Raw genomic sequence first — 16,948 nt, forward strand, 5'->3', positions numbered from 1 at the left:
GCTCTGCATTGAAAGCCCATCACGTGTCAAAGGGTTTAAAATCATTTTATTCAATAGGATAATGCAATGTATCACATTACTCTATGGTAGCCATGTAAGGTATTTGCATGTGGATTTTGGCCAGGAAAGCCATATGCAAATGAGTTGATCAATGCTTGCCTATAATGCATATATACGAATCTGTATTGTTTCACATGTACAATATCATACTTAGTAAATACTTTGTTAAATGGGAAAAAATATATCACATACTTTTTTTCCCCTGAAATCAGAATATCATTGCCAATTTAACAAATTTTAGTTAATCTTCTGTAAACCTAGAAATCAAGCTCCAAACGCATTAATTATTTCTTACTCTGTGCCAATAGCTGTGTCAGATGAAATGAAGAAGAAGAATTTGAGTCAATTTATTGGAATTTATTTGCTCATTAGTAAATAAAGGGCTCTACATTAGCCAGAACATAACAAACACCTTCCAGTTGTTCACACAGTCACATTTATATGTGGTGCACAAATGTATGAGAACGGCAGGTACTTCCGTAATATCATAACCTACTTTGAGATGTAGAAAAGCTGAAAAACGAAGATATAAATTACCATACAGAGGGATTATAATGAAATACACAAATGGGCCGATGTACTCACAGCCGCAAATGGCTTTTTTGGTACTAACCTAACATTTCTCTGTCTGCTTAAAAAATCATTGTACTTTTTTTTTGCCGTACAGAAATGAACTACGCTAGGTGTACAGATGTTAATGGTGTGTACTAAAAAAGACTGTTTATGTGCACACAAAAAAAGAGGAAAGTGCATCATAATTGATTGCCAACTCTGCATAAACCCCACAAGTCTGTTAATAGTGTTAGTGTACATTTAAGTTGCTGTGTATCAACCTGAAAATGTATATGACGTAGAGGGGATAATTAATTATATAGAGTAGGTTACCAATTTTTTTTTTCACAGTATAGCTATTATAAATATTACACGAATATTTATATTTACTAATACTAATTATTAATAAAAATACACATACTTTTACTTTAATATAAACTGATACAATGCATCAAAAATAATTCAAAACAACAAATTATGCATCATAGGGGTAAAGTCTTCATACACAGGACACATTTTCGGAAGGTTTGTATTACTTTTTAGCACTGAAATATTGACTAACAAATCAATTCAAATTGCATCATCTTAGTACATGGACCCCATAGATAGTATAGTACAGTACAGTATAAGTAGAACAATTGAACAAATAAGTGATGTTGATGAGAATTTGCTATGTAATTTTGTAAAATGCCTGTCTAAATTATCTCATAACTAAGCCAGCTAAATAATATAGCCAACTATGCTATGAACTAAATACTCTGTTAACATAACATATCGTGATAAATTAAGTAAACCTATTTCCCTCCTATTATTTCTTGTTCCAGTGCAGTGAAATGTGTTGGATTTTGTTCATTCTCCCCCTCTGGTCAACCGGTCTGTTTTTTGCAGCAGTTTCTTCTGTTTTCTTGTGGAAGCTGGGTAGGCGGGTAGTTGTGCAGTAGGTGGGCCGTTTGAAATATCTGAGTTGGGGTTTCAGAACTGAAAGCGAAAAACAGAGCACTATTGTTACATCATGGAGAATTACTGATGAACCCATAAGCTACAAGAACAGCATAACACATGAATGTAACGTAGGAAGGTTAACCCGAATGCTGCTTGTTTTCTGGGATTGCAACCATGTGATTGTTTGGGGTCACGATCACATAGTCACGACCGACCTCCTAGTGACATGGAGGGGGCTCCACTTCTGCTCTGATGGCGTTTCTATAAAACAGTGAACGCAATGTCTCCCTACAAAATCAAGCAAAAATAGATTGATGTTGCAAATCATAAGTGCGCCCTACTATAGGGCCCTACACGCACCCCAGTTTGCGCACCCCTGGTATAGATAAACGATAAGCTACTAATTCATTTTGAGGGGAATTTACAATGAGTATATTCGTAGGCTACTACATTGAGAACTGAAGATGGGAAGAGAAAGTCCAGGTAAAGACTGGTGGAACAGCACTTCTTAATGTGCAAGATGTCACAGAATTTAGTAGTGAGTGACTGAGATCAGATACCGATCTGGTGAATGTACTGAAGGACACACCGAGTATCACAAGTAGGAGGTCTAAAAATCTAAAAGATGATCTTCTACATAGCCACTATCAAAGAAGGGCCCAAAAAAACCTGGCTTGCTTCATCTCCAAAGGCTAATTTCAATGCAAGTGTTGTAAGGCATGTCAATTTATGCAGACCACTAAAACCTTCCAAAATGCTGATAAAACCAGTAAATATGAAATAAGACATTTCTAAACTGCACGACAAATAACGTCATTTATCTCATTCGCTGCAATTGGGGCCTACGCTATGTGGGAAAGACAATACGTGAGCTCAGACGGCGGGTATTAGAGCATGTTAATTTATTTACCAATGAATTAGACACACCGGTGGCACGCCACGTTAACACCATACATAATGGCGATATCAAGTGTCTAAGCTTTATTGGCATTGATCATTTAAAGAACAATATGAGAGTAGGGGGCATTGATCAGAAATTGTTAAGGAGGGAAGTGGAATTGATTTACCATCTCAAAACATTGTAGACTCTAGGTTTAAATGAAGGCTTCACATTTACCACTTTAATTTAAGGAAATGTACAATGTCCCCCCTAGATGAATTGAAGCCATATTATTAAGATCAAAAGCTATCCCTATTATCCATGGATGATTCTATATATCACAGTTAACTTCAGTGATGACGAGAGTGTAATCATAAACAACTAAGATAGGGCCATTTATAACATCTGATTATGATTTCTCATAAATATCCAAGTCTGAGTTGAGGAAAGTATTATTGTGCCATTTTACAGCATCAGGACTTGCATCATTGTAAATAGCATTTTATATTCATGACATATTTGGCATGTGTATAAATAGTTGGTTTCCCACACAAAGGACAGTGATTCCTAGTCAGTGTAATATACACAAACTTAAGTAATGCAGGCTTTAAAAATATTCTAAAAATAATATTTACAAAGATAATTTTAATAATACATGTACTGTATATAATGCAACTACATGTCTTCCAAGCAGAAACACAGGCTACATTGCCAATATTTTTATCACAAACATGCATAGGCTGGTCATATTGTAGAATCGAACAGCCAGCATTTATATTCAAACATTGCGCAAATCTCAGACAACACTCATAGGCTGGTCACATCACATGGTCTTACAGCCAGCACCCACAAGGATGGCCACTACTTAGACCTGGTTTTCACTAAAAACTCCTCTCTCTCTGATTTCTCCATTTCCCCTTTTCCTCTCTCTGACCATCACCTCATCTCATTCTCTCTATCTCGCTTCTCCCCTTCTTCACCTCCATCTACCCCCCGGTTCTGCAGAAACCTGCGCTCTATTCACTTACGTGACTTTGAGTCCACTTTAAGCTCCTCCCTCTCCTCTCTCAGCTCTGCTACAGACCCTGACAACCTGGTCAGGCACTACAACTCTGTCTTGTCCTCCTCTCTTGATCTACATGCCCCGCTTTCTCTCTGCCGCCCTCGCCCTTCTAACCCTAGACCCTGGCTAAATTCCCACACGCGCATGCTGCGCTCCTCCACTCGTTCCTCTGAACGCCTCTGGAGGAAGTCTCACACTCTCGCAGACTTCCTTCACTACAAATTTATGCTATCCTGTTTCAACTCTGCCCTCTCGCAAGCTAAACAAGCCTAATTTTCTTCACTAATCAACATGCACAAGTCTAACCCAAGCTGACTGTTCTCTGTCTTTGATACTCTACTCAAACCACCCTCAGCTGCCTCTCCTTCCTCCATCTCCGCTCAGGACTTTGCTGACTATTTTAAGGAAAAGGTGGAATCCATACACCAGAACATCCCCTCTGTTCCTTCCTCCCATCCTACACCTCTTCCTAACTCTCCTCCTGCGTTCCTTGATTCTTTTTCCACTGTCTCAGAGGAGGATGTGTCGCTGTTGATCGCCTCTTCTCCCTCTACCACTTGCCCTCTTGACCCCATTCCCTCCCATCTCCTAAAACCTCTTGCTCCTACTATAGTCCCTACGCTCACACACATTTTTAACTCCTCCCTCTGCTCTGAAACCTTTCCATCCTCCTTCAAACATGCAACAGTCATACCATTACTCAAAAACAGCAAGCTTGACCCTACCTGTCTTTCTAACTATCGACCTGTCTCCCTCCTGCCTTTTGCCTCTAAACTCCTTGAACGTTTTGTATTCTCTCGCTTGCTCCATTTTCTCAACACCTATTCTCTCCTAGACCCTCAACAATCTGGCTTCCGCACTGCTCACTCCACCGAAACTGCCCTCACTAAAATAACTGACGACCTCCATGCTGCCAAAGACAGAGGTCATTACACTCTGCTCATATTACTCGACCTCTCTGCAGCATTTGACACAGTGGACCACCCTCTTCTCCTCCACATTCTCCATACTCTAGGTATTCGGAACAAAGCTCTATTCTGGATCTCATCCTACCTCTCCCATCGTACTTTCAGTGTATCTTCTGCTAACACCTCCTCCTCCTCTATTGATCTCTCTGTGGGGGTACCCCAGGGCTCTGTCCTGGGACCTCTTCTCTTTTCTCTGTACACACTCTCTCTAGGTGACCTAATAACATCTTTTGGGTTTAATTATCACCTCTATGCCGACGACACACAAATATACTTTTCAACACCTGACCTTACACCTGCTGTACAAACCAAAGTTTCTGAATGTCTCTCTGCTATATCATCCTGGATGGCCCTCCGACGCCTTAAACTCAACATGGCTAAAACATACTTCCTCATACTTCCTCCCAAACCTGGCCTTACTACCTCCTTCCACATTACTGTTGGAACTACCATCATTCACCCAGTAGCCCAAGCACGCTGCCTAGGGGTCACACTCGACTCCTCTCTCACATTCGCCCTTCACATTCAAAACAATTCTAAAACTTGTCGCTTTTTCCTCCGCAATATAATAAAGATACGCCCTTTCCTCTGTTGCTCGACTGCTAAAACTCTGACTCAGGCCCTCATTCTCTCCCGTCTTGATTACTGTAACCTCCTGCTGTCCGGCCTTCCTGCCTCTCACCTGTCTCCCCTACAATCTATCCTAAATGCTGCTGCCAGAATCACTCTACTCTTTCCTAGATCTGTCTCAGCATCTCCCCTCATGAAATCCCTCTCCTGGCTTCCGATCAAATCCCGCATCTCACACTCCATTCTTCTCCTCACTTTTAAAGCTTTACATTCTTCTGCCCCTCCTTACATCTCATCCCTAATTCCTCGTTACGCACCATCCAGACTCTTGCGTTCTTCTCAAGGATGTCTTCTTTCTACCCCTTTTGTATCTAAAGCCCTCTCCCGCCTTAAACCTTTTGCACTGACTGCCCCACACCTCTGGAATGCCCTTCCCCTCAATACCCGACTAGCACCCTCTCTATTCACCTTTAAGACCCACCTTAAGACACACTTGCTTAAAGAAGCATATGAATAGCACTGTGGATATTCTGAACACATGATACATAAGCTTGGTCCCCTGCAGGCACACTTACCAGAACTCCCTCCTACTGTCTCTGTACGTTCTCCCTACCTACCAATTAGACTGTAAGCTCCTCGGGGCAGGGACTCCTCTTCCTTAATGTTACTTTTATGTCTAAAGCACTTATTCCCATGATCTGTTATTTATATTATCTGTTATTTATATGATTACCACATGTATTACTACTGTGAAGCGCTATGTACATTAATGGCGCTATATAAATAAAGACATACAATACAATACAACAAGTTTAGTTGTTATAGCAATACAGATGCTATACAGTATAACATCTGAAAAGTAAGATCCCTGTACTCACCCGCCCCTGACGAAGCTCTGCCTGGAGAGAAATGCGTAGGGAATAGTAACGCGGTGACGTCACATCACGTGGTGAATGCAGATCCAGTCTGCTGTTGTGTGAGCTCTCTGCCTCCAGACGGTACATTGTAGCTAAGCATACCGCTGTTACTCCTTACATACTGACACTAATGTTGCAGATTGTGGGATAGCTTAAACTTTTCTATGAGCATATGGTAAATCTATGCAGTGATGTTAGAGCTGCGCTGTTCAACAAACAGCATTTGTATGGTAGTTTAGACAATCTTATACTATCCCACTACGCATACTGTATAATTGTGTCCATTGCCTAATGATTTACAGCATTGATTTTATTAATTGAGCAAGCAACCCACAACAAAGCTTTATACTGTGAGTAAATTCAAGGGAAGAACACTGCCGTTTTAATCATAGAGCTTCCTATGGTGATATATGTCATTAGGGTTCAACCTATGTAAAGGATAAGGAGTTAACATAATGCGGCTCATCTGATTTAAGGTGCAGCATTACTAAACACTATGGGCCTAATGCTATAAACAGCGATAAGCCACTTATCGCCAGCTTATCACCAGCTTATCGTCAAAACAGTCTACCGCGATTCAGTAAACCCTGAGAAGCCGGCGATAAGAGCAAAAATCACTGTTTTTTCAGAGAGAAAAAAAATCGCCAAATGCGCAGCGATAAAGCACTTATCGTCACTTTCTCAAATTCGCTCAATTCTAGCAGCCCCGATCAGCTTATCGCGACTGATTGCCGCTCTAGAATTGAGATTTTCTCTCCACATCGTCCCGCCACAAAAAGATGCCAAGAAGGTGGAGAGACGCTACCGAGAAGCGTAGAGACGGGACTTCAAAAAAATAATGCATTTTTCCTGCATTGGACTGATGCCGGGAGATATCCATTAATAATATCACCACCGGAGACTCCCGGCATGAATCTGATGCATGAAAAATGCATTTACAGGCAACTTCATTACCTTAGCAACTAAACGCTAAGGCAATGAAGGAGTTAACCACCAGTGCCATGCTTATTGTGGTACCGGGGGTGGGTGAAGGTGGTATGTGGCCCTTGGTGGGTGTTTAGGCCTTTTTGTGGGGTTGCGGGTGAACTTAACCCTTCTTCACTACCTTAGCCGTTAATACCGCTAAGGTAATGAAGGTGTTAACCTCTCCCAGTACCCACCATGTAGGCCTAAACACCCATCTACTACCCCCTTCACCCACCCCCGCTACCCACAATGAACAAAAATACACACAACAGCCCTACTACCCACCTCCTAGGCCACCAATAACCATTACAATATGTAATAAACACCATTACACAACCCACCCACCACCTGTGCCCCCACATAAAACCATATCTTATTTTTTTTATACACAGGATTAATACCACATGCCGGCGAGGGTCCCCGGGTGGTCCCCATGTGCGTACGGGGGTCCTGGGGTGGTCCCCGTGGGTCCCGCTGTCCTGCTGTACCATTCATGTTGTAAAAAAATTAAGATGGTCTGCATTTCAATAAATACACCCCCCCAAACACATCCAGTACAGTAATGTGCAACATAACTATTATCCAGATATGGATAATAGATCATTTGCCCATTATTAAACAAAACATTAGCCAGGCAAAATAAATAAAGTAAATAAAAACCGTTCACTTACCCCTCATCAGCATACTGCAGGGCCATGTCCTCCGATGTCAGCAAGAACACATTAAAAAATACAATCTAATGGCCCCTAACCCCTTAATCACCTTAGCGGTTAATAATCGCTATAGTAATTACACACCCAGGAGGCTTAACCATCCACCCCGGACCCACTTTACCCCCCCTGTACCCATTGATTGGCATAGTAGTACATCATACCCATACAATATGGGTATGATAAGCTACAGTACTATAGGAGTCAATGGTCACTCTAATACAAAAGCATGAATGTCCAAAATACACAATAATAAAACATATACAATAAGCACCTAAACTCCCAGAAACAAAAATTAAAGGCACTAGCCAACAAAACAATTACCTAAATGAAACCACTAGTCAATCAATTAAAGAAATTAAACCACTAGCCAAACAATACATTTAATACATAAAAGCAGTAACCAACACAACAATTAATTAATATAACCACTAGGCAACACATAAATTAAAACCAGTAATTTACAAAATACATCATTAAATAAAAACACTAACAAATCTGTAAAAAAAAAAAACAATAAACAAGCCATCACAATTCAAAACAATTTAATCTAATCAATAAACATAAATAGAGAATACAACAGTCAATAGAAGAAATGCATTTGGCCAAAAATGCATTGGCTACCACTTTATTAATCTGTACCCTAAACAGGCACAGATTAATACATTAGCAGTCAATGGGCAATGAAAAACATTTAAAAAAAAAAACAATTAAAAAACCTGTAAAAATAAAAGTACATACATTCAATATTTATCTTACCTTTAGAAGCGTTGGCCCTCCGAATCCTGGAGAATCAGCAAGCTCTCATACGGTGATCATGAAACTCAATCCAACGCCATCTACCGTCAAGATTCGGAACAGGTAACCAATTTCTTCTTTCTTTAATCTTTTCTCATCTTCTTCTTTCTTCATCTGTGATTATTTCTTTATTTTCTTTATCTGCTGTCTTTATCTTCTGTCTTCATCTGTTATTCCAATAACCCCATGTTAAATCCATGAGGTTGACCCGTCGGCTTCTTGAGCTCAAATGAGATGTCACTACCTTAAATATGGCCTGTGACGTCACATTTGAGCGGCAAATGCTTCCCACGCCATGTGATTAACTGTAAAAACTAGGTGCCCTTTTTTTATTTATTGTGATGTCATGTAAAGGGACTGAAGCCAGCCAATCAGAATGATTATGCTTCATTTCCCTTTAACATGACGTCACAAAATCCAAAATGTCTGCCGTCACATGGTACTTCAGCCAATCAGATTGGGGAATATGATTGGTTGAAGTACCATGTGATGGCAGCCATGTTGGAGTTTGTGACGTCATGTTAAAGGGAAATGAATCACAGCCATTCTGATTGGCTGGCTTCAGTCCCTTTACATGATGTCACATTAAAAAAAAAAAAAAAAAAGGCCACATGGTTTTCACAGCCAATCATATGGCGTGGGAAGCATTTGCCGCTCAAATGTAACACCACAGGTCATATTTAAGGCCGTGACGTCTCATTTGAGCTCAAGAAGCCCACGGGTCAACATTGTGAATTAACATGGGGTTATTGGATTAACAGAAGATAAAGACAGAAGATAAAGAAAATAAAGAAATAATCACAGATGAAAAAAAGAAGATGAGAGAAGTTTAAAGAAAGAAAAAATTGGTTACCTGTTCCGGATCTTCACGGTAGATGGCGTTGGATTGAGTTTCATGATGTCACGGTATGAGAGCTTGCTGATTCCCCAGGATTCAGAGGGCCAACACTTCAAAAGGTAAGAAAAATATTGAATGAATGTACTTTTATTTTTACAGGTTTTTTGATTGGATTTCTTATTTTTTTTTAATGTTTTCCATTGCCCATGGACTGCTAATGTATTAATCTGTGCCTGTTTAGAGTACAGATGAAAACAGTGGTAGCCAATGCATTTTTGGCCAAATGCATTTCTTCTATTGACTGTTATATTCTCTATTTACATTTATTGTTTAGATTAAATTGTTTTGAATTGTGATGGCTTGTTTATTGTTTTGTTTTTTTACAGATTTGTTAGCGTTTTTATTTAATGATGTATTTTGTTGGGTACTGGTTTGAAGTTATGTGTTGCCTAGTGCTTGTATTAATTAATTGTTGTGTTGGTTACTGCATTTATGTATTAAATGTATTGTTTGGCTTGTGGTATGATTTATGTAATTGATTGCCTAGTGATTTTAATTATGTTATTGAACGCCTAGTGGTTTAATTTCTTTAATTGATTGGCTAGTGGTTTTATTTAGGTAATTGCTTGTTTGGCTAGCGCTTTTAATTTTTATTTCTGGTGTTTAGATGCTTGTTGCATAAGTTTTATTATTGTGTATCTTGGACATTCATGCTTTTGTATTAGGGTGACCATTGACTGCTATAGTAGCTTATCATGCCCATATTATATGGGTATGATGTACTACTATGCCAATCAATGGGTACAGGGTGGATATAGTGGGTCCAGTGTGGGTGGTTAAGCCTCCTGGGTGGGTAGTGGGGGAGGGTGGGTTAAACCCTTAATTACTATAGCGGTTATTAACCACTAAGGTGACTAAGGGGTTAGGGGCCATTCAATTGTATTTTTGAATGTATTGTTGCTGGAATCAGAGGACTTGGCCCTACAGCATGCTGACGAGGATGCCCTTCATGATAGCAGGGGTAAGTATAACAGTTTTTATTTACTTTATTTATGCTGCCTGGCTAATGTTTTGTTTAATAATGGGCAAATGATCTATTATCCATATATGGATAATAGTTAGTTTGCACATTACTGTACTATATGTGTTTGGGGGGGAATGTAGGCCATCCTTATTTTTTTTGACAACTCGAATGGTACAACAGGCACAGGGACCCATGGGGACCACCCGAGGACCTTCGGACGCCCGTGGGGAACACCTGGGGACCCCCTCTTGCCTATGTTATCAATCGTGTGTTCAAATAAATAAAAAATGGTTTTATGTGGGGGCACAGGAGGTGGGTTGTGTATTGGTGCTTACTACATATTTTAATTTTATTACTAGGGTATTGTAGCAGGGGGTCTCCGGAGCAGATCCTTGTTGATTTGAGGTCCAGGGACCCCCTGCTTTCTGAATACAGGCCCTGTTATGGGGTGCCGGTATATCCTATGCATTTAAATGTCCCGTGTCATGTGACCATGGGAATCAAATGCATAGGAGATACCGGCAGCCCATAATGGGGCCTGCGCCTTGAGAAGCAGGGGGTCCCTGGACCTGAAATCAACGTGGTTCTGCTCTGGAGACACCCCTAAATTAAAAAAAAAAAAACAATTTCGGGCAAGATTTGTGCAGGGAGAGGCGTCTCTCTCTCCCTACAGCAGAATCAACTCCTGGGTGAGCCCTTTTGAGAGGGCCGATCATCTCATCGCCAGCTACTTGCCATGTTTGCAAAGGTTGCTATCACTGGTATTCGGGGCTTTCTGAATACCATGATAGCAACGCTGTCAAAAATGGCGAATTAAAAACCCTGGCGATTTTTTCTATCGGACTTTACTGCCCTATATGTGCAAGCAATCTGTATTGAAGTCCCTTACTATAGGCTAAATGTGCAGGCAAATGGCTGCTATGGTGATTATACAGCTTTCTATTGGACATGCTCTATAAATGTCTAGCATATATATGGACGTTAGAGTTAACATTATGCGGTTTATTTAATCTGGAAGAATATTACTATGACACCTATTCATTACCTTATCAAAGGAGCTTACTTTACAATTGAATGATAAGCATTATTTAACAACATGGGTGGTCAAGCGCTACAAATATATACGGCAGTTGTCAAATTATGATACATAGATAATATGGTTTTATATACATCACCACAATCATTCCAAATTGTGGGTTACATACCATCTCTTTCACTCCAATAGAAACTTACAGCAAGGCCCCGCTTCTCGGCGTCACACTTTTCGGCGATTCGCTGATACGGCGGTACCAAGAAGGGGGGCGCCATGTCTGCCCATGCGCAGAATGGGGAAGTCCGAGGTCGCGCATGCGCAGAGCGGACATTTGCCGAGGGTGCGCATGCACAGAGCGAATGTTGCGTGGGCCGAACGGAGGTTGCGCATGTGCAGAAGGGGAGAATTGCCAGTTTGCGCATGTGCACAGGCCGAAAATCGCTGGTTCCGCTTTCCAGCGATTTACGCTTTGCGGTGGGTCCTTAGAACGGAACCCGCCGCATGCCCGGGGCCCTCCTGTATATCTCTTTCAGCAAACTATTATAGAGATATCAGCACTACGTGTCATTTTAATATTTGTATTTTTATTCACTAATTCCCTTGTCTTCACTTCATGTAGTCATTTAACGTAAAATTAGCCTTGGAGTGCACCACTGAATGTACTTTCTTTTGATGTCTCACTGACCTTGTGTTAGCTTTTCATTTATATGATATCTATTTAGTAAAAGTATTGAATTATTATGGACAAAGTAGGGGGTTGGCCAATCAGGGTGTGTTGATTAATATGAGGGGAGTAGTTCAGTAAAAAGCATCAGAGAATGACGTCAGTGGGAGGTTTGAAGGGAGCAGACAGTCATTGTGGTCAGTGGGAGGCATGGGGGTGAGAGGCATGGGTGGTGCATGAGGATTGCAGAGGTGGAATGGGGTGTGTGGGCCTAGAGGTTCAGTGGAAAGCATGGAGGGCATTGGGTATCATACGTGAGTGAAAGTGGGAGACATACACTGGCGACACAGTTTATTACACTGCGGCCAGATCCGCAAGCCGGGAGATTTCCCGGCTTGCTAGTGGCCGCCCCTCGGCGTGCCGCGCGTCATAGACGCGCGGTCACGCGTCTTCGGGAGCGTGCGCCCCCTGCACGCGCGTCCAGGGGCTCCCCGAGGGAGCCCTGGTGTCCCGCGATCGCGGGACAGCGGCAGGGGGTTCCGGGGGACCCGGCGGACCCGGCAGCGGTAGGGAGAGCGCCCCGATCGGAGGGCGCTCTTCCGCTGCTTCGGCGCGCGCCCGTCACTCTCGGGCGCGCGCCAGGCTACTGCTGCGGCACAGAACGGGCAAATGCTCGAATAAACTGTGCCGCAGCAGTATGGGGTGCAGTGGAAGCCCTATAGGGAGGACTGTGAGAAGATTTGGATGAGTAGGTCAGTGGAAGGCCGGAGAGGAGGAGGAGGTCTGTGAGAAACATGGCAAGAGCAGAGGAAAGCAATACCAGATGTATTTTTGTCACATCTGGCCATTCCTTCCTCTCCAATGCTGTTCCGCAGGTAGCACATGAGCAGCACATGGGAATTCACATTTGCATGTATCAGACAGGTCTGCAATCCTGTCTTTCCCCATTTTCGTATAACAAACAATATTCCCACTGCAGCCAGGGATTCTAAGTAATGACATGCAAATAAGCACTCGCATTGAAACAAAACAGAAAAAACAAGCACTCACAATCAGAGCAAGTATGTTGCCACGGGTGCACGCTGCTCCAATTAAGGAGAAGACTAACACCTTGGTCTGATATTAAGACTGAAAAGTTAACCATTTTTTCTACAGTACAGTATATAATACATTTGCTATTTTGCTAAGCCCAGTGGAGTGCTGTTTGACTTTTTTCATCATTGGCTCTGAAATTACATTGCAATATGCTGGTGACCCTTCTACCCCTAAATTTTTTGTAAACTGGCCACTTTGGAGAACTGGTTGAAGAGATCAGCTTTAAACACTGCCATAGCAGGAAACAGCTGACCTAAAGGGGCAGGGGAGGAGCTCTTATCAGGACTCCCAGCTCCATGTAACTCCTTTCACAGATCACTAATAAAGAAGCATTTATTCAGTCTTCTGATGAGTTTTCATGGTAATGTTTATAAGATGGAGAAGGAGTGGCTCTGTGAGTAACAACACAGATTGGCACTGAATTTGAAGCAGCGGAACCTGGTTCAACTCCCAGTGTCGGCTCCTTGTGATATTGGGCAAGTCACTTTATCTCCCTGATATACAAGAACATATTATTATTATAAGATATTTTGAGAGATGACTACCTAGCTTGACTAAAGGAATGAAAATGTTGTTAATAAAAATTCCATTATATTTGTATTAAATGTATTTCCATCGCCCCTTTCCAGAAAATGTTTGCAGTATACACAATTTTAAGGTTTACATTTCTGATAGAGTATTTTTAAAAAAAAGTCCCGTATACAGTTTTTTGTAAGGAATTATATACTTACCTGGCAATGTTAGCAGATATGGTGAGTCAACAGTGCATGATGTATCATTAACTTGGTTCTTTATCTCTAAAAAGTGAAGGGTATTCCATATTACTGATGGTGGTACTGTATAATCATAATATGTTGGGGGAAAAAACATTATTTTGTAAAAATTGGTGTAGGTCATGTATTCAAGCACTAGTAAAAATACATATACTATTTTTAAAAAGTCCAAATGCAGGACTAAAGTACTGGATGCAAGTGGCTAAATACTGTTTTAGAGGATGGCAGAAAACAATATTAGCCTAGTCTTTATCTCCATATAATAATTGCCACAGCACAACCAAAGCTTTGTTCTATAGTTAAGGTTCCCTTTGTCACTATGCAAAGGCTTGCTTTTTTTAAAACAATATAATTTGATCAGGGTGATGCAAAATGAGCCCCAAAGAGCTATCAACTGGTACGGTTTTTGTAGCAATACATACAGCACCTAAGCAAGAAGACTTAGTACTGTAGTAAAGTTAGCTTCATTTGTTTATTACATGCTAGAAGAGAAATCCAAGCCGGGTTTGATTTTCTTATTTTTTTTTAACCTATGATTGAAGCAGGGGTCTCTGGAGCTGAACCCCATTAATTTCAGCTCTGTGGACCCCCATGTTTCCAGAGATACTTACCTCTGAAGGGGCTACCGGTATCTCTTGCAAGTTTAAAGCTCCCGCGTCATGTGGGCAAATAGAAAGATGCGCCTGACGACGTCACCGCTTCCTATTGAACCGCAAGACGCGGGAGCTTTGAAACTTCGCCATTATTTGAAACCTGGTAGCTGAGCCAGACTGACTACCAGCACCCAGCACCGCTTATGGAGGTCTGTATCTCCGGAAGCAGAGGGTCTATGTAATATTTAAAAAAAGGGAAATAATGGGGGTGGGGGGGTGCGCCAGCTGTGATTGCCGCTTTAGTTTGAGATCTTGAAAACATGGCCTGTCTGTGGCCCTTGAGGGCTGAACTTGGACTCCAATGACTTACTACTTATTAGTGCATCTCCCTTAACGATCACACTTTTTATTTTGAACCACAAATAGTATCCTTTTATGTAATTACTATCTCATGCTGGGAAAAGATCAAGTGAAAACCAGACTGCATGTTTAAAACTATACAGTAAATAAATATATATATATATATATATTTAGTGCTTGACAGTATTCCTACAATACACAGATTGCAACGGTATGTAGTGCTAGCAAATGCCATAATATTGTTGCTACAAATACAAAACAAAAAGCAGTCATTTTATGAGTAATTTATGGAGAAACCTTATTTATTGTATTTGATAAAATGATGGACATACGGTACATATATTTTTTTTTACATACATTAGTGGCTAACCTGTCAGAAAAGAAGTTTCATAAGATGAACAGCTTTGCCAAAAAAACACAAGGTAAATAAGAACAATATTTACTCTACATCAGGAATGGCAAGCTCCAGTCTCTCATGGGCCCCCAACAGGTCAGGTTTTCAGGATATCCCTGCTTCAGGGATTGAGCCACCTGTACTGAAGCAGGGATATCCTTAAAACCTGACCTGTTGGTGGCCCTTGTGGACTAGAGATGACCACTCCTGATCTAGTTCTATGTCATAATTTTGATTGCAGACCATCCCTGGTTTTAAAGTCTTCATTTAAAAAAGAAATGCACATCAATTGAATAGTAAACCCTATTACAGTACATTTGAATAATGGTTTAATAGCAAGGATTGAATACAAATCTTATGATGATATATGTTGGCAATACTGAAGTACAGTACTGTATTTAGGGTGCTTTTGCCATTCCTCCGATTAACATCGCGATTTCTTATTTATTTCTATGGTTAACATTGCTTGCCATTCATCTACAGCAAAAAAATATGGTTTTTAACAAACAGGATGTTGTTTTTTCATTCATGAGATGGTTTATGGCTTTAACCTATCTTTGCAGCTACATGACTCATGTTAATTGCAGCTGCATACCATTGTGATATAATGTGCAACCAGTATCAGTGAACCTTAGAACAACATATATTTTCATATACAGTATATATATATATTTTTTTTTTCATATAAAGTATATATATATATATATATATATATATATATATATATATATATATATATATATATATATATATGGGTTGTGTTGCTCAAGACACTTCGCTCAAGTACTGAACTTAGTATTTGAAAGTCCCCTGATAATAAATATAAATCTATACGTCTATTGTGTAACCAATTATGTAGACACATCAAGTCTACTGTAAGTTTATTATGCAAGACTTTCCATGCTAATTACATTGTTGAGACAATACTATGGATGTGACCTGTGCAATTGGCCATAGTGGTAAAATAACATCTATCAATACAGTATCACACAGAACATGGACTTAATGGCAATGCTGATGTGATATAGAACATTTCATATTATTAAGACCAGCTGGCATGTGTTAAATCTGTAGTAACAAAAAAGTAATCTAAAGACTAAAGTGACTGTACAATATTTTACTCGTTTTAGAAGACTATTTAATGTCACAGTGTATCAGTCATTAGACTACCCTCTAAATGTTAAACGCATTACTAATTTCTTACAATTATTGTAGTAAGTGGTTACAAAGTTACTGTACATAGCAGATGATGTTGAAAAAAGACATGTCCATCAAGCTCAACCTGCTGTATGCTAAATGTAGGCTATAGATATGTATGCTTTAATTGTATTTACAGTGTTTTGATCCAGAGGAAGGCAAACAAAAACCCCAGTGAAATATTATCCAATGATATCTCATAAGGGGAAATATAAGGTCCTTCCGGACTCCCAATAATGACAATAGGATTACTCCCTGGATCAACATCCTTTCCATGTTTACTTATTTGGTACAGTACTGTATATACAGTAACTATATACCTTTACTTTCTAAAAATATGTCCAACCTTTTTTGAACAACATGGGTAATGAATTCCACATTTTAACTGCCCTTACTGTAAAGAACCCTTTCCTTTGTTGCTGGTGAAATCGCCTTTCCTCCAAATTTAAGGGATGACCCGTGTCATCTGTACCGCCCTTGGGATGAATAGTTCTTTTTAAAGCTCTGTGTATTGACCCCAAATATATTTGTATATAGTTATCATATGCTCT

The 16,948-nt window shown here is 40.3% G+C and overlaps 1 protein-coding gene across 5 annotated transcripts in view; it reads right to left on the reverse strand.

Moving 5' to 3' along the window:
* Positions 1-413: 413 nt before the first annotated feature.
* The window catches only part of PDE1C (phosphodiesterase 1C), a 1,267,836-nt gene continuing 1,251,301 nt past the window's right edge, over positions 414-16,948 (reverse strand). For 4 of the 5 annotated variants that reach the window (XM_075586550.1, XM_075586552.1, XM_075586554.1 and 1 more), the window contains 2 exons: positions 13,812-13,877; positions 414-1,590 (listed from right to left, as the gene is read on the reverse strand). In XM_075586550.1, coding sequence (XP_075442665.1) covers positions 1,421-1,590; positions 13,812-13,877 — 236 coding nt within the window. In that variant the 3' untranslated portion in view covers positions 414-1,420. The remainder of the gene's footprint in view (positions 1,591-13,811; positions 13,878-16,948) is intronic. The other variant, XM_075586551.1, reaches the window with a different exon arrangement.

The sequence above is a fragment of the Ascaphus truei genome, chromosome 2 (genome assembly GCF_040206685.1).
Source record: "Ascaphus truei isolate aAscTru1 chromosome 2, aAscTru1.hap1, whole genome shotgun sequence".
NCBI lineage: Eukaryota > Metazoa > Chordata > Amphibia > Anura > Ascaphidae > Ascaphus > Ascaphus truei.